The 19,840-nt window shown below is 52.8% G+C and overlaps 2 protein-coding genes across 2 annotated transcripts in view; one reads left to right on the top strand and one right to left on the bottom strand.

The window, feature by feature from the left end:
* Nucleotides 1–1,127: 1,127 nt before the first annotated feature.
* LOC146421150 (uncharacterized) overlaps nucleotides 1,128–19,840 on the bottom strand; it is a 278,146-nt gene continuing 259,433 nt past the window's right edge. Inside the window, exons 3-4 of the mRNA XM_085047703.1 lie at nucleotides 2,071–2,149; nucleotides 1,128–1,882 (exon numbers count right to left, since the gene is read on the bottom strand). Coding sequence (XP_084903829.1) covers nucleotides 1,128–1,882; nucleotides 2,071–2,149 — 834 coding nt within the window. The remainder of the gene's footprint in view (nucleotides 1,883–2,070; nucleotides 2,150–19,840) is intronic.
* The window catches only part of LOC146421160 (uncharacterized), a 48,094-nt gene continuing 33,614 nt past the window's right edge, over nucleotides 5,361–19,840 (top strand). The window contains exon 1 of the mRNA XM_085047673.1: nucleotides 5,361–5,385. Within this exon, the coding sequence (XP_084903799.1) occupies nucleotides 5,361–5,385 (25 nt within the window). The remainder of the gene's footprint in view (nucleotides 5,386–19,840) is intronic.

Here is a 19,840-nt window from a genome sequence, read left to right as displayed (position 1 = left end):
TAGAAGTTTGCACCATGTCCAGCAGAGCCAATCTCTGATGGCTCTGAAGATGATGGACATGCTGCTGGCCAAGTCTGGGCCAATTAGAGATGTTGGTTACACCCAGAACATCCATATTTTAGAAGAAATCAAAACAATGTGAGCAAGCACTTCTTTTTAGACAGAGGATGAGGAGGAGGTGAGAATATGTGAGGGAAAACAACATGGAGACACCAAGGTCAGTGGAGAAGGTGGGGGAGGAGGTGCTCCAGGCACCGGAGCTGAAAATCCTCTGCTGGCCGTGGTGAGGACCATGGGGAAGCAGGTTGTCCCCCTGCAGCCCATGGGGTCCACGAGGGGTGCAGAGATCCACCCACAGCCCGTGGGGAGGTGCTCACGCTAGAGGAGCAGGTGGATGCCTGGAGGAAGCTGTGATCCAGTGGGAGTCCCAGTGCAGGGAAAGGCCTTGTTCCTTGGGATGGAAACAGCCTGGCCTGGGCTCAGAGCTCTGAACCCTGTGGACAAGAACTCATGGGGCAGCAGATTCCAGCAGCTGCTGCTCGAGAGATTGGACCCATAGCAAAGAAGTTTGCAGAGGACTGTCTCTAGTGGGAGGGACCCATGGCTAAGTAGAGAACTCCTCTCCCTGAACAACAGAAGAAATTTTGGTCATGGACTGACCAAAAAAACCCATACCGTGCCCACTACAACCCCCTGTGCTATTGGTGGGAAAGAGGGAGCGGGGTGAGCAGAGAAACAGTGTATTAAGAGCTTATTTTTAGTTCTCATTTGCCTCCTCTGACTCTGTTTAGGGTTAGGTTACCAATAAATCACTTTGCAACTTGAAGTTCTCAGCCTGTTTTACCCTTCATTGCATCCTGCCCAGTTCATTATCTTGACTCATGAGCCTTGTGTGTGTGTGTGTGTTAGGGTTTTTTTTCCCCTCCCCTCTGCACAGCTGCAGCAGGGGAGAGAAAAGAAAGCAGATTTCGTAGGTGCCTGGCATTTGGCCAGGTTCAAACCACAACACTGGGTCACAGGCAGTGTGGGTCACCAGGGCTCTTCCCAGTGTGGGTCCTCCAATGGGGGATGAATACAGAGCAGTGCGTGAAGCTCTTCCCCCACTCGGGGCACTTGCAGGGCTTCCCTTACCGGTGCCTCCATTGATGTTTGGTCAAGCTGGAGCTCTGGGTGAAGCCTTTCCCACACTCAGGACACTCATAGGGTCTCTCCCCGATGTGGATGCGCCGGTGCCTGAGGAGGTGGGAGTTGCGTTTGAAGCCCTTCCTGCAGTCAGGACAGCGAAAAGGCCTCTCGTCTCTGTGAATCCGCTCACGGATGAGGAGATCTGAGCTGGTCTGAAACCTCTTCCCACACTCTGAACACTCGTAGGGCCTCTCCCCAGTGTGGATCATTTTGTGACGGATCAGGTTGGAGCTCGTGCAGAAGCTCTTCCCACATTCCCCACACTCAAAGGGCTTCTCCCCAGTGTGGATCCTCTTGTGACAGATCAGGGTGGAGCTCTGGCTGAAGCTCTTCCCACATTCCACGCACTCATAGGGCCTCTCCCCTGTGTGGGTCCGAAGGTGGTCCATGAGCTTGGAGATCGTTCTGAAGCTCTTCCCACATTCCCCACACTCGTAGGGCTTCTCGGTCTCATGAAGCTTCTCAGGAATCTCCAGCTCCGAACTCTGGCTGGAGCTCTTGCCAGCTTCCTGGCACAGGGTGGGTCTTTGCTCTTCAGAGCACCCTGGGCTGGGTTTGCAGCCCCTCCTTGTGCAGCATCTCTGGGGCTTTTCCTCCCGGTTGGGTTCCTGGGTTATGGAGCTGCTCAAAATGACCTCTTCCATGAAATTCTGCTGTAAGGACTTGTCTTCCCTGGTATCTCTCCTCAGCTCGTTGTCTGGGGAAGGAAGGACAAGGAGAGGATTTGGGATTTGCCTCCATGCCAGAGGGAAGGGGAAGGAGATCCCCCCAATCCATCCCTAACAGGACAGAGTCAGCAGCAGGGTTGTCCTGCAGCCAGGTGTGATGCTGGACTGGGAGATGAAGGAGAAGAGAGCAGGAAAAGTGCAGTGACTTCCTCCTCACCTGCCTGGCTGTCCTGGGGCATCTTCCTCTTCCTCACATCTTCCTCCTCCAGCTGGCCAAGTTTTGGGAATTGGAAATCCTTGTTTGGGTAAAAAAAAGTGTGAGTGCCTTGGGTTGGGGGTTCGTCCTGACCAAGTCTATCTCTAGAAGTCACCGGGTGTTTTTTGTCTACAAAATCTTCCTAAAATAAGAATGAGTTCAGAAAAAGCCTCCCAGGAGTTCCCCCTTTCCAGTCTCCTCTCTTTGGGGTTCTGGGGTTTCCCCTTCTCACAGCTGATGGGGCTCCCATGGGTCCTGGGGATCCCCCTTCTCCTGGGTCCTGCTTAGGGATGCTGTGGGGTTTCGGTGCTCCCAGGGGTCCCTTCTTCCCTGACTGTGCTTTGGCTCCAAGGGCTCCCAGGGTCCCCCTCTGCAGGCTCCCCCCACTCCAGGCACTCGGGGCTTCCCCCTCTCCCCATCGCCCCTTTCAGTGTCACAGTGTCCCAGCCCTGCCTCATCTCCAGCCTCCCCCACCCCTCCAGGCTGCCAGGGGTCCCCCAGCTCCGGTATTGCCCCTCTCTGCTCTCTCCACGTGGGGAGTACAACGTTCCACCCTCCCAGCTCTCTCAGGGATCCCCAAAACTGATGTCCTGTCCTGCTGATAGCAGGCAATTCCCAAATGGACACCCCAGTATTCCACCAAAGGTGCATTTATGGCTCAGCTTTGGAGTCTTGCAAACATACCCTCTGACCGAAAATATCCCGGCCAGGGACATGCAAAGATATCGGGAGCTCAATTCCAGAATCTGTGAGTTCCATACACCCCTACAAAAAAAAAAATAAAACCTTCTGGAGATGCCCTGATAGATCTAGGTTGAGCTCCCTGTCCGTAATCACCAGTGGAATGCAGGGGGGGCAATGATCCCAGAGCCAGGGCTGCTGCAGACACAGTGGGTGGTGAAATCTCATGGTTCTCCTGCTCCTCCTTTTCCTGCTCCTCCTCCTCTCTCCCTCCTCTTCCTCCTGCTCCTCCTCTGCTCCCACCCCAGAACCCCATTTCCCTCCCTCCTCTGACCCACGGCTGCTGCAGTACTGGCTGCTGGGTGGGGGGAACCCCCCGATCAGCCCCAGGGATGGACAGGGGGCTTGGGGACCCCCAGTGCAAATCCACCTCCCCCAGAGCCCAGGGAATTACTCCAGGGATCGAGTGCTGGGGCACAGGGCTGGACCCCCATGGAACTGCCCTGCTTCCGTGCCAACCTCACCTTTCCCTCCCCTCTCCTCCCCTTTCCCATCCTTCTCCCTAACCACAGACCCCTCCCAACTCAACTGGGGTGTCCCATCCCCCTCCCGCTCTCTTTGGGGGTCCCAGCCCCCTCTTTTCCACCCTCTTTTTGCTCTTCTGCCCTTGCACCATCGTTCCCTCAATCCCAACCCCCCTCACCCATGACTGGTTTTGGGGGTTCCAGGCCCTTCCTGCCCACTCTGGGGGTCCCAATCCCCATTTCGCCCCATTTGGGCTCCCAGCCCCCCTTCTCACCGCGCCCCCCGCTCACCCCGCGGCCGGGGGGACTCCCATCGCCACCAGTGCCACCAGTAGGGCCCCAGCTGCCCACACACGCTCTTGCCATGCCCAGTGCCGGTTTTGCAGGTGCCCAGAGCCCCAAAGCAGCCCAAAGCGCTCTGCCCTGGGGGGTCCCCAAAGCGGCCCTGCCCCGCGCGGCACTGGCAGCACCAGTCCGGAGCAGTGCGCAGCGCGGGCGGGCGGCATCAGCCGTGCCGGGCAGGCCCGGGCAATGCCCGCGGGGCTCCCCCCGCACTCGGCCCCCAGTTACCGGGACAGCAAGGGGGGCCCGGCCTGGGCGCCCCCCACCTCCCCCCTCCCCAAATTCCGCTCCTGGGGGCGCTGGGGGCGAGGGGGGGCGCAGGTGGGGTCCAGAGGAGCCGGAGCCACGTGTCCCCCTGCTGCCAGTGCCACCCCCGAAGGATCAGGGGTACCCCAAAACTCTCTCACAGCTGCCGGATACCCCACAGGCCCCTAAGGAGTGGGGTCCTCCTGGCTTCATCACCCCCAACCTTCGGCTGCCTCATCCCAGGCCTCATCCCACCCATCCCCCTCCCCCAGACTTCATCCCACACCCCAATCCACATCCAACCCTTCCCAGGCCTCATCCCATCCCATCCCATCCCATCCCATCCCATCCCATCCCTCCCAGCAGACACCACCGGGATCCCCTAAAAATCCCACATGCTGGGGACTCCCCCATATCCCCCCAAGGGGCATTTGCAACTCTTCTTTAGACTCCTGCAAGATTCAAAAATCCACCCTCCCCCCCCAAGAAAAACCCTACCGGGCAGCCAACAAAGATATTTGGGGTTAGGTGCTGCAGTCCTACAAGGTCCAAAAATCCCCCCTCCCAAAAAGAACCCCAGGCATCACCCAAGATATTTGGGCCGAGCTCCCCCTGCCCGCTCACCTGTGGGATGTCCCGGGGGGGCGATGCTCCCGGGCCGAGGGTTGCAGACACAAAGAACAATAACTCCTGCTCTGTACCTTTGGATGCTCAGTGTGTCTGCTGGGCGTCTCCTCAAGGGCCTTCAGCCACTGCTCAGCCCATGGACAGCAGCAGCAGCACCTTTGCAGGGCCCAGCAGGGCTCTTGCCAGCTGCCCTTGCCCACCTGCACACAGAGCCTCCCCCAGGCAGGGCCCTGCAGACAGGCAGGTTTCTGTAGGGCCGGGCGAGTGCACAGAGGGTGGGATGGGCTCTGTGAGCACTGACAGGGACAAGGCTCCTCTCAGGAGGAACATGTGCAGCACAGGGAGATGATGAGGGAAGGAGAGGGAGCTGAACAGAGCAATGCTGTGGGCAGGAGGGCACTGTTGGTGTGTGGGAGGTGCCGTGCACAGCTGGGGACAGGGAACACTGTCCTGAGTGCCAGGCTGTCCCTGCCCTGCCCTCTCAGGCACAGCACCACAACATCTTCTCTTGTTTCTGCATTCCTCTGATACTGTCACTGTTATCTGGTGCTCTCAGGGAGGCTCTGGGCTTTGCAGCAGCTGAGGCAAGCACTGCCCTTGGGATTCCTCCCAGGCAAGTGTGTCCATGGGAATGGGGTGTCCAAGCTTCCCTATGACCTGTGGGGCTGTGGGCAAAGCAGTTGATGGGAAAGGGGAAGGAGCTGAGCCTCCCTCCCTGAGATGCCATCATGAGCACACCTGGGGATCTCCTTGTTGTGTCCTTCCAAGCTCTGAGCTTCCCTCCTGGGTGAAAATCTGTGCCAGAGTCTCTGAGAGTTCCCTGAATGCCCCATGCGGAAGTGCAGAGATGCCACAAGTGAGGAAATGCTGTTGGGTTTGCCAAGGGAACAGTGAGTGTCCTTGGCAGAAGGAGGGGCTGAGACCTTGCTGAGAGACCTTTGGAGAGGGTGAGACATTCAGTGATCCCTCTGCTCTCAGCAGGGTCTGGTTTCTTCCCAGGGTGACAGGGGAGTGTGATTGTGCTCTGATTGCAGCCAAAGGTGCAAACCCAGGGCAGCTGGGAACAAGCCCATCCAGCCCCTCACCTTGCCCTGAGCCACAGGGAATCCCTTTGCCTCTCACATCTCTCAGTGGCAAACTCTGAGTACAGCAGAAATGCTGGGGATTTCTGACCTCAGAGAACCAGGAATGATGTGTGGGTAGGAAAACATTCCTTAAAACTCCCTCCTGCTATCCTGTGGAACTGTGAGTGAAAATGCTACCAAGCCTCTCTGCATTAGGAGGGATTCCCCTGACAAATCCTGAATATCCAGCCTTGTCCCTCTGCCCCATGGCCACAATCCCAGGGCAGCAGGGCAGGGATGGCTCCTCGAGAGCCCCACGCACAGGCCTGGCTGCTCATGGCACACTCAGACAGCACAAGTGGAGCTCAGGCAGGGACCTGGATGAAGGTTTTCCCAGAGAAGGAACAAGGGTGGATGAGTCCCAGTGGGACAGTCTGCAGGGAATGGCACAGCTTTGGCTCAAAGCAGCCTCTCCTGACTTGTCACTGTCCTTTTCTCCATCAACAGGTCCCCATGGCCAGACACAGCAAATGTCCAACAGCAGCTCCATCAGCCACTTCCTCCTCCTGGCATTCACAGACATGCAGCAGCTGCAGCTCCTGCACTTCTGCCTCTTGCTGGGCATCTCCCTGGCTGCCCTCCTGGCCAACAGCCTCATCATCAGTGCCGTAGTCTGTGGCCACCACCTGCACACCCCATGTTCTTCTTCCTGCTCAACCTGGCCCTCACTGACCTGGGCTCCATCTGCTCCACTGTCCCCAAAGCCATGCACAATTCCCTCTGGGACAACAGGGACATCTCCTATGCAGGATGTGCTGCCCAACTATTTATTTTTGGTTTTTCATTTCAGCAGAGTATTATCTCCTCACCAGCATGTGTTATGACCACTCTGTGTCCATCTGCAAACCCCTGCAGTGTGGGACCCTCCTGGGCAGCAGAGCTTGTGCCCACATGGCAGCAGCTGCCTGGGCCAGTGGCTTTCTCACTGCTCTGCTGCACACAGCCAATACATTTTCCCTGCCCCTGTGCCAGGGCAATGCCCTGGGCCAGTTCTTCTGTGAAGTGCCCCAGATCCTCAAGCTCTCCTGTTCACCCTCCAGCCTCAGGGAACTTTGGCTCATGGTCATTACTGCTTGGATAACTTCTGGCTGTTGTGTGTTCATTGTTTTCTCCTATGTGCAGATCTTCAGGGCTGTGCTGAGGATCCCCTCTGAGGAGGGACAGCACAAAGCCTTTTCCACATGCCTCCCTCACCTGCCTGTGGTCTCCCTGGTTATCAGCACTGCCATGTTTGCCCTTGGTGCTGCAGAGAGCTCAGGGCAGCTGGGAGAGCTTGGAGGGAGCTGGGCTGGGCTGAGAGAAGCTGGGAGAGAAACCCATCAGTGTCCATCTCAGCCTGTGTGAGCGTGCAGGGGGAGGACTGAGCCCAGGGCTTGTGGGGCAGAGCCAGGGCCTGGGGAAGGGATGGAAAACAGGCAAGTGACCGAGAGAGGAGGCTGCTCTGTGCCCTTGGTGGTACGGAAAGAGCAGGGAGGGGGCCCAGGACATTTGTCAGCCCCAGCCTCTGTCCCCAGCTGTTGCCAGCCCTGGCTGCTCAGCCCAGGTTTGCAGGTGAGTTTGGCTGTGCCCCAGCTCCATCCTGCTGTGGGGCTCAGGGCCTGTTCCCGGCAATGGCCAGCCCTGCCCGGCCTCTCTCCTGGCCCCGAGCCACCCCCCAGGGCCCTGTCCCCGTGTCAGGCTCTGGGGGTCAATCTCGTAGAACATCCTCTGGGGGAGGCTGTGGCACTGGGGGGCAGGGGGGACCTGGGTGGGACAGGGGACTCTGCTGTGCATGAGCAGCATTGGACTTGTCTGGGGGAACTGTGGGGGGGGCTGGGGCAGAGTGACCTCCCCAGTGACCTCAGACAGCTACCCTGGGATGTCACGCAGTCGCCCTGTGTTGTCATAGCCCACTCTGTGATGTCAAAGGCAACTCTGTGAATTCGCACAGCCTTCACTATGGTCACATAAAGCTGTCCTGTGATGTCACAGCACATTTGATGATGTCACATCACCACCCTGTGGTGTCACATAGTCTACTCTCTGACCTCACAGCCTGCTGTATGATGACATTCAGCCACACCCTGATGTCACAGTCGCTCTTTGATGAGACACAACCAACCAGTGATTCCACAGCCCTCTCTATGATGTCACTGATCACACCCTGCTTTAGGATGTCACAGCCTGCTCTGTGGTGTCACAAGCCAGTCAGTAATGTCACACAGCCAACTCTGTGATGCCATACAGCCACTCAATGATGTTGCACAGCTCACTCTGTTACTGCACAGCCTGCTCGGATGTCATACAGCAACCCTGCGATATCACAGCCTGCCCTTAGATGTCACACAGTCCCCTCTATGATCCTGTAGCTGCTCCATGACCTCACACAACCAATTCTGGGATGTCATAGCCCAATCTGTGACCTCACACAACCCAGTCTGTGATGTCACACAGCTCCTTTCTGACATCACAGCTGCTCTGTGGCTCTCTGACACAGCCCCAGAGGTGCCCATGGCTATGACACAGCCCCCTCTGGGCCATGGCACAGCCCCTGCCAATGCTGAGCACCTGTGAGCTCTGGGTGTGCCCTGCTGGTGTCCCTGAGATGGCCTGGCAGTGCCCCAGCCCTGCTGGGCTGTGCACAGGAGCTGCTCCTGGGCAGAGCTGTCTCTCTGCAGCGCTGCCGCTTGCCAGGAGCTCCTCTGTGCCAGGAGCCCAGCCCAGCTCAGCAGCAACAGCAACAGCACAGGGACTTGAATGACCCTCGTGGGGCTTTGGTGCTGTTTGCATCAGACTCAGTCCCTCAGGGTGTGTGCAAAAAACTTCTGAAGAACTCAGAATGATGTTGGAACCTTGAGATTCCTTGTAGTTTAAATGGTTTCCACTAACAGACACAACTGAGAAAGTGTCCCCAGGTTGCAGTTAGAGCAGAACACTGCAGGCAGTGATGGCAGGTGGGGACAAGCAAGGCAAAGGTGTCTCTGATGCTGAATGGCATACCTAGATATGAGATGGTCAATACCATTGACTCAGACCCAGGTCCTTGTTTCACCTCAAAGCTTTTGCACCAGACAATGGAAACTTTGGGGCTAAAGTGGCATCTTCATACACCATGGCATCCCCAGAGCTCAGGGAAAGTGTAGCAGGTGAATCAAACACTTAAGAACACCATAACAAAATTAATGGAAGAGACACAAATGAATTGGTTAAAATGCATTCCACTAGCCCAGTTAAGAATTAGAGCCAGACCACGGGCTGACTTGGGAGTTTCCCCCTATGAGACTATGTTCAGTCTGCCTTATTTGATTACCCCTTTTAGCACAGGTGGATATGCTGAAGGAGAGATATCACCAATAACTATATTCTTACAATTGCCATCACTCTGGAAGATCTAAGGAAGCAAGGATATCTGACCGAAACTACACCCATGGACTTTAAGATCCATAAAACTGAGCCAGGTGACTGGGTTTTAATCAAAGTCTGGAGGGATACACTGCTAACTGCTGAATATGAAGGTCCTTTTCAGGTTCTTAGGACGAACATCACAGTCCGAACCAAAGAGAGGGGTTGGAGTCACATCACCCGAGTGAAAGGGCCAGTTCCAGCTCCCACTGAGTGGTCAGTCACTGGACAGACAGGAGGTCTGAAGCTGACCCTGCAGAAAAGACCTAAGGCATTGACCACCCTGTGACCACCACTGACCTATATCAAGTTTCTATGCTTAAAAACTGCTTAATATGAATTAACTGTTAATAAGATTTAACCACTATGAGTTGAGTCAATTGTTCCAAAGTTCCCAGTTTATCTTGTTAATTATAATAATTTCACTGTTCTGGTGTTTTTCTTAAGTGCCACCAAAAGTGAAAAGTGTAGAGCATTCCCCATGTATCTGGACAATTAGACCCTAAACAATTGTGAAGAACCTGGTTTCAGGAAAAGGAGAAGATGAGTCCTGAAGGAAGATACCACACCCAGGTAAAGAGAAAGCACAGAGGGGGCAAGACTGGGTCAGGCTCTGCCTTTGCCAGGTGAACTATCCCCACCTTGGGAGGAGCCCCCATAGGTGTGAGGCCTGGGAGGGTATCCTGTGCCAGACCCCTGTGGCTAGCTTGGGTATTGAGTATCCATCTCCTGGGAAGCTGCGACAAGAGCTATTATCCCTTATATGTGGGGCATGTTACAAAGTCACTTGTAAGGATACATACATATCTGAACACCGAGTGTATCAATCTTCCTGAATTATGAACTGGAGAAGAAGAAGGGAAAACATGTTGGCTAACCAAAAACACAGGGAATTGCAAACAAAAATTGGGTGGAGAATGCCCTATAAAAGAAGAATGGATTTTTTTCGAGCGCGATCTGGAGGAAGGGTTGTCAAAAAGTAGAAATGTGGAAGACTGAATCACGTAGAAAGAGCTAAATAAAGGAGTGTGGGATGTTGAAGAAGAAGGCATGATACCATATGGGAAAAATCTATTTCTGGACATGGTAGAGAGAATAAGCAAAGAATTTAATGTGTCCAGTTGCTGGATTTGTGGAGGTACCAAGATGACCAAAATGTGGCCATTGGAGGATATAAGTTTAAGGGCGTGAGATGTGTTAAAGTGGATGAAAATGAAAGGAGATGTATTAGCTGCAAGAAGTCGATGGGGACAATGGAAATTACGAGCCAAAACCATTGGTGAAGAGTGTGTATGGAGAAAAGGACCAAAGCATCACACAGAGGTTGGCCAATTATCGTGCAAATGTTACCTAGTTACAGATGGCAGCCATACCCGGTGGATACCGAAAGCCCCTAACCTGTGCTGGTCTAGAGAAGGAGGAAAGATGGGGTGTGTGTACATAAATCACAAAGGATTGTATGAATGTATCACAAAATAAGTAAATCCATTCCTAGATGTCCCAGGAATTTCAAAATTTTGGGAAGAGATAAAAAGGGAAGATTACAACTTTTGAGAAGCTCCAAAAGGTTTATTCTGGTTACCTGGGGATACTCCTTCTGCTACCTTACCTCAAAATTGGTCAGGAAGTTGTGCATTAGGAGTGATTAGACCTTCTTTCTTTCTATTACCCTGGATCCTAGGACGAGAGTTGGGAGTCCCACTTTATGATGAACTACAATGACAAAAAAGAGATTTAATAGGGGGAACTCAGAAGAGGACAGAATCATCAGTACTTATGGGCCACTTGGGCCCAAGATGGTTCTTGGGGGTATAGAACCCCTATTTATATGTTGAACCGCATTATCAGATTACCAGCAGTCCTCAAAATCATAACAAATCAAACCACCCTGGCAATAGACCTTATAACAGCACAGCAAAACCAAATGAGGATGGCGATATATCAGAATAGACTAGCCCTAGATTACCTCCTGGCAGAAGAGGGTGGAGTGTGTGGAAAATTTAACTCACCCGAATGTTGCATGGACATTGATGACCATGGGGAAATTATTAAGAATATCACTCATAACATCTGCCAACTAGCACATGTGCCCATCCAAAGGTGGATGCCCCTTTTTAAAGCAAATTGGTCGGAAAATTTCTTTAATGGGGGGTGGATAAAAAGAACAGTGTTTATTGGTCTGCATGCTTTAACAAGTATTATTTTTCTCCTGTGTGTAATCCCCTGTATGATATGGATGATAACAAGTATTACCCAAAACACCCTAGAAAAGATGACCCAAGAAAAATTGATGGTAATGAAAGAGAATTGGGAAGAGGGAATCAATGAAACTGCTAAAGAAATAGATGAAAAATACCAGAAACTGAGAAGTTTGTATGGGGACTAAGGGCTCATCATCTGGTGTGACTTTTCCTTGATGCAGGCAAAAGCCTGATCAAAGGATGAGAGGGGGGACTGCTATAAATGAGTTTAAGTTCACTGAAGTTAATTATACCCATGAGTTAGTAATATGTTAATGAGTTCATAAAGTTAATTATAAGGTTAAGTTCCTTATATTACTTATGTTGGAGTTAGTAGGCGGCACGATGCTGTACTAAGTGTAACATTTAAACACACCCATTAAATGAATGTGCATGAAAGCACCCATATAAAGGAAGATGTTTCTAGAATATCCCACCAGAAGAGGGTGATGTCATCAAGAACGCGGATTGGACCAGACGAGAACCAACCAGGAGAGACCTAGACCGTGATTGGACAGGAGCCACCAGAGAAACGAGCCAATCACATTTGGACAAATGAGCCAATGAGACGAAGGATCCCAAATGGACCAATGGGGTGTAATAAGCGAGGGTATAAGAGTGACCCAGTGCTTTGCACCTGGTCCTCTGCCCTTTGGGATGTGCGAGGGAGAGCGCCCAGCATCGAGTGTGCTGTTTTCTCTGCCTTGGCACGAGAAATAGTGAGCTTCCATTTTCTTGGCTGTTAATTAGTAAATAGTTGTTCTTCACAAGCCGGGGAGTGAGTCATGTTGCTCACCACACCCTGGTTCCCCCCTTGTCACCAGTGCCAGGCAGTGTCCAGCGTGGCACATTGTGGCATCCTGGAGCTTTCAGCTGCACAATGTGTGTGGCCAAGCACGTGTCCTCTCAGGCTCCTTGTCTCAGGAGATTTTCAGCCAGGCTGCAAGAGCTGCATTTGCAAATGCGTTTGAGTGCTGCAGCTCCTCTGCATGCACCTGACACAGCCAGTGGGATCCAATGTCCTGGCAGGAAAATCCCTGTGTGCCTCACAATGAGTTCCACAAAACAGCCTGGCAGCTGCTGGCCTGCAGAACAGAGAGTTCTGGAAAATCTCCTTGGCATGGCTGAGAGCTCTCCTCCCTGCAGAGATCCTACAGAATGATCTCTGCATCAGGGCAGCTCTCTAGGAGGAGAAGTGGATGCAAGAAAAGGAGCTTTTGCATCAGACCAAGGCCTTGTGGCACAAGTCACAAGCACTTGGTGTCCCTGCATCCCTCCCACCCCAGGCAGCGCCTTTCTCCTCTGCCCCACACAGCACACACTGCAACGCCCCAGAGACCAAAAGGCTTCGGCCTTCAGCAGTTTCCCCCAAATCAATGACTACAGCACAATGAAAACAACAAACTCTTCTGATTTGTCAATTCCATCATTTTATTTCAATGAAAGCATCTTTTGGAACCTGTTCTAACTGAGCAAGAGCTACAGCTCAACTGCATGAGGAACATATTCCAGAGGAACATATTCCAGGCCAAATGCTAAATAATATTATCTATCATAAAAAAAGAGCTCCCTAGAAGTTTTCTTTCCCAACTAATGTCTAGTTTAAATCTTCGGAACTCTTTACCTTGTTTAATTAATTAATTTCATTAATTAATTATTAGGGTTGAATTTTAATGAATTTAGTTAGCTAGCTAAATATTAATTTTTATTAATAATTATTAATTTTTTTGTTTCTTAATTAAACAGGAAAAGAGGGCATGAGAGGGTCTTTATCCAATTATCCTTAATTCTAGAAAAGAGCTCTACTAACATCTAGCCATATTTTAACCTACAGAATTTAATTCTAATAAATTCTCTTACTTTTGCTCCTCAAATTCTTGAGGCAGCAAGTACAATGGCACCTCAGTCTTGAGCCTCCTGGCCCTGCAGCAGATGGACATTGCCACCCAACTTGGTGGCATCTGCAGAATGACTGAGGGTGCCTTCAATGGTCTTGTCCAGTTCATTGAAAATGTCACTGCCAATGTCAGGGTTTGGTTACTCAGACCAGAACCCTGACTTGCTTTGGCACTTGTTTTGGCCCGTCTTGTTTCCTGGTCACATCCATGTCACAAAGAAGGAGAAGCAGGTTCTTTCTTTGGGGCCTTGCCAGAGTGGTGAAGGTGCCTTTGAACCAGATTTTTTGGGGAAGGGAACCTCTCCATCCCAAGCCTGCCAGTTGCATGCCAAGAGCTGTGAGGGATGCCTGGGACAATGCAAAGGCACTGCAGATCCTCCAGCCAACACATCCACTTCCTGCAGGGCCTGGCTCAGGGGCTGTGCACAAACACACATGGAGCAAAGGAGAGCAAGGACAGAGCGTTCCAGAGCTCATTCCAGTGCTCATGCCTCCATGGGTGTTACACCATTGGCATTCCCACGGAGCCATGGTGGGATGGCTCCTCTGACTGGAGCACTGGAATGAGGTGTCTGAGGCTCCCAAATGCCCTGAGCACCCTCCTGAAGTGGGACAGCTGCCACTCGGGGACAGCCACAGCCACAGCTGAGCGCAGGCCTTGCAGATGCTCAACCACCTGTGCCACTCTAGGAATTGCTGTTCCCAAGTGCCATCTGGAATGTCCCATAGGAGGGACCCTGAGGCACTGTCTGTCATCCTCTATCCTCCAGGCTGGGTGGCTGCATTCCGGCCACAAGTCACTTGGGAGGGACACAGAGCCACTGTCCTCGTCAGCGTTCCCACTCAGGTCTCTGTCTTCGGCCCAGGCCTCTAATGGGAGAGACCCTGAGCCAATCTCTGCCTCACTGCTCCAGCTCAGCTGTGTCTTCAGCCCACGACCAACATGGCAAGGAGCCTGAGCCATTCTCTTCCCCAGGCCTGCTGCTCAGCTCTGCATCTTCAGGCCATGCCTCACCTGGGAGGGACCCTGAGGCTCTCTCCTCCTCAGTGCTCCAGCTCAGGTGTGTGATCTCTGCCCACTCTGTGGACAGCCCTGGCAAACTGCACACAGACCTGAGCTCCTCAGAGCTGGATCCCTCTGTGGTTGGTGCCTCTGACAGGCATGGCTCTGCCCCTGCCCCTGCTGCCCACCGAGATCTTCCAGCTGGCTGGGCAAGGGGCTTGGGGGCACTGGTGCATAACTGGGTATGGAGTTGAGGCCTCTTCCCCACTGTGAGGGGCTCTGATGGGCAGAGCTGGGCCTTGGCCTGTGGCTGGCCATGGATGAAGTTTCCTGTGCTCTGCCCAGGCCTGGCAGGGCCTCACAGGAGGCCTCTCTTCTCCACTTCTTCAGCTTGGGTGTCATTCATGTTCCCCTTGACAGTCTTCCTCCAGGATGACACAGGCGTTTTCCTCAGTCTCTGGTTCTGTCAGCACAGCCCCTGCTGCTGCCCCTGCCCCCTGCCCACCCAGAGCTTCCAGCTGGCCGGGCTCCCGGCTGGGGGGCAGCAGGGGCTGTGCGGGGCAGCTGCCCGGCTCTCCGGCCCCAGTGCGGGGGCTGCTGCTGCCGTCCCTGTCCCCGTGCCCTGATGCGGGGGCCGCCGTGTCCCCGGCTGCTGGCCGCGTCGCCGGATCACAGCCGCCATCCCGCTCAGGATGGCACGGGAGCCGCGCCGCAGCGAGCGCAGCAGAGCCTGGCCGCGGCCCCTGGGGCTGTGCGGGGCTGCCCGGCTCTCTGCTGCTGCCGCCTGCGCCACAGAGGCAGCACAGGAGTCACGGTGCTCCTCAGCTTCCTGCGGGGCTGCCCGTGACTCGCAGTTGGACAGCTGCACGGAGCAGGAGAAGGATGAGGACCAGCTGGCCCTCTGCGGTGCAAACGGCCCCCTGGCACAGCAGCTCCCTCCGTGCCCGCAAGCCTGGCCCCAAGCCCGAGCGCATCCCTCACCTTCTGCCTCCCAGGGAATCGCAGCCACTTCTTCTTGGGTTGGACGCCCACGGTGCTCTTCTCGCTTGTCGCCATCTCCGTCACACTGTGACACTTCGCTACTGCGGGAGATGCTGTCTCCTGATAGAGCAGCTCTCTCTCCTGGCAGTGAGCACCCCCGGGCTCTCGGTGCCCTTTTATAGCCTCCTGCTCACGCCGTGTCCCCAGGTGTCACAATGGGCTCTGGGCACACGCAGCCACACGTCACAAAGGAGCCTGCAAGGCGCTGCTGTCCCCACGGGCCACTCCCCAGCAGCCCCAGGACAGCGGCGGGCTAGGGGGGCTCAGAACCAGCTGCAAAGCGGCTGGAACCGGCTGGGACAGCAGTGTGCAAAGAGGGCGGTGACAGAGCTGTCACACAGCCTCTCGCAGGGACACATCAGGGACTGCAAAAGCAATCAGTGCATGTGCCACAGCTTTAAAAACTGTGTTTGCACATCATGCACAGCTGTAAAGTTGTAGAAGGCATCGCTGCAGGCTGAAATTTGTTTGTAAATAATTACAAGGTAGAAATTATTGTGGAAACTATTCAAAAAAATCCTTTTTCTATCCAAAAAATCATTTTCTGGTGTCTATTAACACTGATAATTGCACACTCAGCAGAGAATTCCTTTCTCAAATCAGGCTAGAGGCCCCACTGAAAAATACAGAGGCTCTTGCACATGGAACATGTGCAAGCCCAAGTTTAGGGTCAAGAACTTTGGTGTGCAAATACTGGGCTCATTGGGAAAAAGGTGTTTCTTCCACCAGAGTTGAGAATTCCATCATTTGCCCCTTTAGAATGCTGAATAAAACAGAGGAGAACTCCCACGGTTCAGGAGGCAAAGGAAAGAACTCCAGAGATGAGCTGTTGGAATACAATTTCAAAAAAGGCTGAAACGTTCACACAGCTCCATTTGAAACTGGGAAGTTGCAAGAGGAAGTGATGGTGAATACTCCCATTTCGGAGGGCTTGGATGGGCTCTTGGGAAGGACTTGTTCCCTGGGAGGGTGGGGAGGCCCTGGCACAGGGTGCCCAGAGAAGCTGTGGCTGCCCCTGGATCCCTGCAAGTGTCCAAGGCCAGGTTGGACACTGGGGCTTGGAGCAGCCTGGGATAGTGGAAGGTGTCCCTGCCCATGGCAGGGGGTGGCACTGGATGGGGCTTCAAGGTCCCTCTCAACCCAAATTGTTCTGGGGTTCCATAATTCTCTGGTTCTACAAACTACTCTGAAACATTTCACATCAGTATGGAGAGAGCAAGTCCATCCTGCTTAGAGATCCAAAGGACAACATTTGATGTGTTTACATCTAACAGAATTTTGTCATGATTCTGGAACAGGAGATTCCTGTAAAATGTAATAGTGGGATCCTAAAATCTTTCAATATAAGGATTTAATGTCTGCCATCTACCAATGACGACTCTGAATGAGGCTGCATGTGACAGCCTCCACTATTAATTTAACAAATAATTCTTCAGGATATTTGAATGACAGTGAATTTACTGTCATTCACACACTCTGACACTGAAATTTCTTGAAAGTCAGAATGGAAAACAAGTTGGATTTACCTCTCCAAAAGACAACATATATTTTATAATTTTCAAATTATAAACATGTGAAAGTAGAAGAAGAGCCCAGTGAAGCAAATTAGGAAGAACAGAGCTCTCTAAGGGATCCCTGAATGTTTTTTCACAGAAAATCACAGGAGCTCTCTTCAGCATTGAGTGAATGCTTAAGTAAATTGAGTACCCATTAAGCATTGAGTAAATAAACATCTGTGATTTCCAGGCTCATTGTCATGCATGTTTTTAAAGTTATCCATAAACCCTTTAAATATGTTTGGCATTTCTATCTCTTAGAAGCTGTTGGGAAACTTTTGTTACACTCCTTGAGGTGAATAAAACACACACTTGTTCTGAAATATTGCAAAGCAAAGCACAGACAGTTGGTGTCTTGGTTCAACCCAGGCAGCACCTCACAGCCCCTCGGTCACTCCCCACCAGTGGGATCAGGAAGAGAGATGGGAGGGTAAAAACTGGAGTGGGTTGAGATCAAGGCACTTCAACAGGGAAAGCAAAAGGCACCACATGGGCAAAGCAAAAGAAGGAATTCCTTCAGCCCTTCCCAGGGCTGGGCAGCTGTTCAGCACCTCCAGGAGAGCAGGGCTCCATCCCACAGAACAGTGACTTGGGAAGACAAAAGCCATCCCTCCAAACGTCCCCCTTCCTCCTTCTTCCCCCCACTGCATATCCTGAGCATGAAGTGACGTTGTCTGGGATATCCCTGGGGTCACAATGATGCTTAATAATTTTGGGGTTTTTTTCTCTTCATAGGTCTGTAACTTGGTGTAGTTCTGTGTTCCTACAGAATGCTGAAAACTTCTGTTCCCAACACATTTAACCAAAACAAAGCTTTTTGGATAGAGATTCAAGGACATGTTAATTACCCTAGGGCCAGAAAATATCTGAACAATGGTGGAAAGGGGGGAGCAGGGCCTGGGGTGGTCAGTGTCATCGCCTGAAGGTGTGATTAGAGAATTAGGGACCAATATGCTAATATGAAAAAACTTATAAAAGGTGAAGAGCTTGTGATCTGGTGTCTATTTTGGGTGTAGTCCCTGAGGGAGACTTTGCTTGCCTGAATGTACCTTGAAGGCCTTGAATAAATTTGTCTGCTTTTTATACACCTAATTGTTTTGGCCTCTGTTTTCATGTAGCCTGTTCCAGGCATCAGAGTCACCCAGAGATAAAGGACTGAATGTCTGCTGTGACCCATGAGAGCTCTGCAGCCCCTGGGGACACAGCAGGGACAGGGAAAGGAGTGTGGGCAGTGCCTCCTCTGAGCCTCAGGGAACTTCCAGAGGAGGATCCAGGGCAGCCCCAAGGCCATCTGGCAGGCCTGGAACAAGGCAGGCAGCTCTGAGCAGCCTCCATGGCCCCAGCAGAGCTCGTGTGGGAGGGCTGAGTGCAGGGAGCACCATCAGCTGCCTGTGTGTCCCAGCTGGAGCAGCAGAGCCCAGCAGAGGCAGCCCATGGCCCCGGGCAGCACAGCCCCCGTGCTCTGCAGAGCAGCACCCCCAGCTCTGTGGGGCTGTGGGGAGCAGGGCAGGGGCTGCAGCAATGGCTGCTCAGGCCAGCACAGCCGTGATCCCCTGGGAAAGGCTCTGTGGGCAGCTGGGATGTGCCAGGAGAAGAGCAGGAGCCCTTGTGTGTGTGCACAGGAGTCCTGGCAAGAGCTGGGGCAGCAGGAGCTGCCTGAGGAGCCCTGGGGCAAACTCTCTGCTGCTGTCCTGGGCAGTGGGGCTGTCCTGGGGCTGCAGGAGATGCCAGAGCTGAGGATCTCCTGAGCATTCCAGACACAGAGTCACTGTCCCTGACCTCCATTGCTTCCCATTCTTGCTGCAGGGCCAGATAGGACTGGGCTGCTCTGCTGGGCTGGGGCAGAGGTAGGGAGAGGCTGGACTGGGCAGTGCCAGGGAGGGGAAAACAATGGACCCTTGGTTATACAAGTCCCTGCAGTGTCACAATGGTTCCATGGAGCCCCAGAGTGTCACAATGATCTCCCATATTCCATGGGCCCCCAGAGTGTCACAATGTCCTCTCAATTCCACGAGGCTCTGAAGTGTCCAAATGGTCTCCGTGGTTCCTGAAGGCCCTGCAGTGTCACAATGGCCCTTGTTTCCATAGGGCCCAGAAGGACCCCAGAAAGGTCTCCTTGGATCTGCAGTATCACAGTGGACCCTTGGTTGCACGAAGCCCCAAAATGTCACAATGCTCTCCTTCGTTCCATGGTTCTCCACAGTGTCACAGTGTCCCTTGGCTGGTTAGAGCCCCATGATGTCACAATGGCCCCTTGGTTCCATGAGGCCTTGCAATGTCACAATGGTCTCCTTATCTTCATGGGGCCCCACAGTGTCACAATGGCACCTTGGCTCCTTTAAGCCCCACAATGTCACCATGGTCCCCTGGGTTACACGAGGCTCTGCAGTGTCACAATGCCCCTTTGGTTCTATGGGGCCCTCAGTGTCTGTTTTGCTGGTGGGCAGTGTCAGTACCAACAACAGAGACACCAACTGAGGGAACAGTGTAATTTATTATAACACAAAACTGCAAAGAATTACAAAAGGAGAAGCTCAGCAATGCACAGATTCATTAGCAAAGAATCATAAAAGGATAAGATGGACAAAGCACCCAGTCAGCACTACCAAAGATTGCCTGAAGGGATTTAGAAAGATCCATCACCAGTTACCTTCAGACTTTACCATCACCCAGCCCCACACATCAGCTGGGGAAGCTGTCACAGCCAAGGACTGCAGAGCCACTCTGGACACTGGGAATTCCTGCAGCTGTGTCCAGCCACAGGTGAGGCTTCCAACCTCGCTGGGAGAGGGCCCAGCTTGGAGAGTGCTGAACAAACAAACTGACAGCACTTCTAGTGCAGGAACTTCTGGATTCATTCTCCTCTTGGATTCTCCCAAAGCCTGGCCAGGGCTCAAGGAGGAACCAAGGGAGATTTCTTTCATAGTGCAGCCCCAACAAAGACAGATGTGGCTTTGTCTGGCTTCTAAATACAAAAAGGTAAATACATGTTTCACCAATGCACAGATACATAGATCATTTTGGTAATAATGTTTCATTAATGAGCAGATACAAATATAACCATTGACA

This window comes from Lichenostomus cassidix, unplaced genomic scaffold (genome assembly GCF_008360975.1).
Source record: "Lichenostomus cassidix isolate B80296 unplaced genomic scaffold, HeHo_3.0 HiC_scaffold_43, whole genome shotgun sequence".
NCBI classification, from domain to species: domain Eukaryota; kingdom Metazoa; phylum Chordata; class Aves; order Passeriformes; family Meliphagidae; genus Lichenostomus; species Lichenostomus cassidix.
The sequence above is the reverse complement of the archived record's forward strand: the minus strand, read 5'-3'. Positions and strand labels throughout refer to the sequence as shown.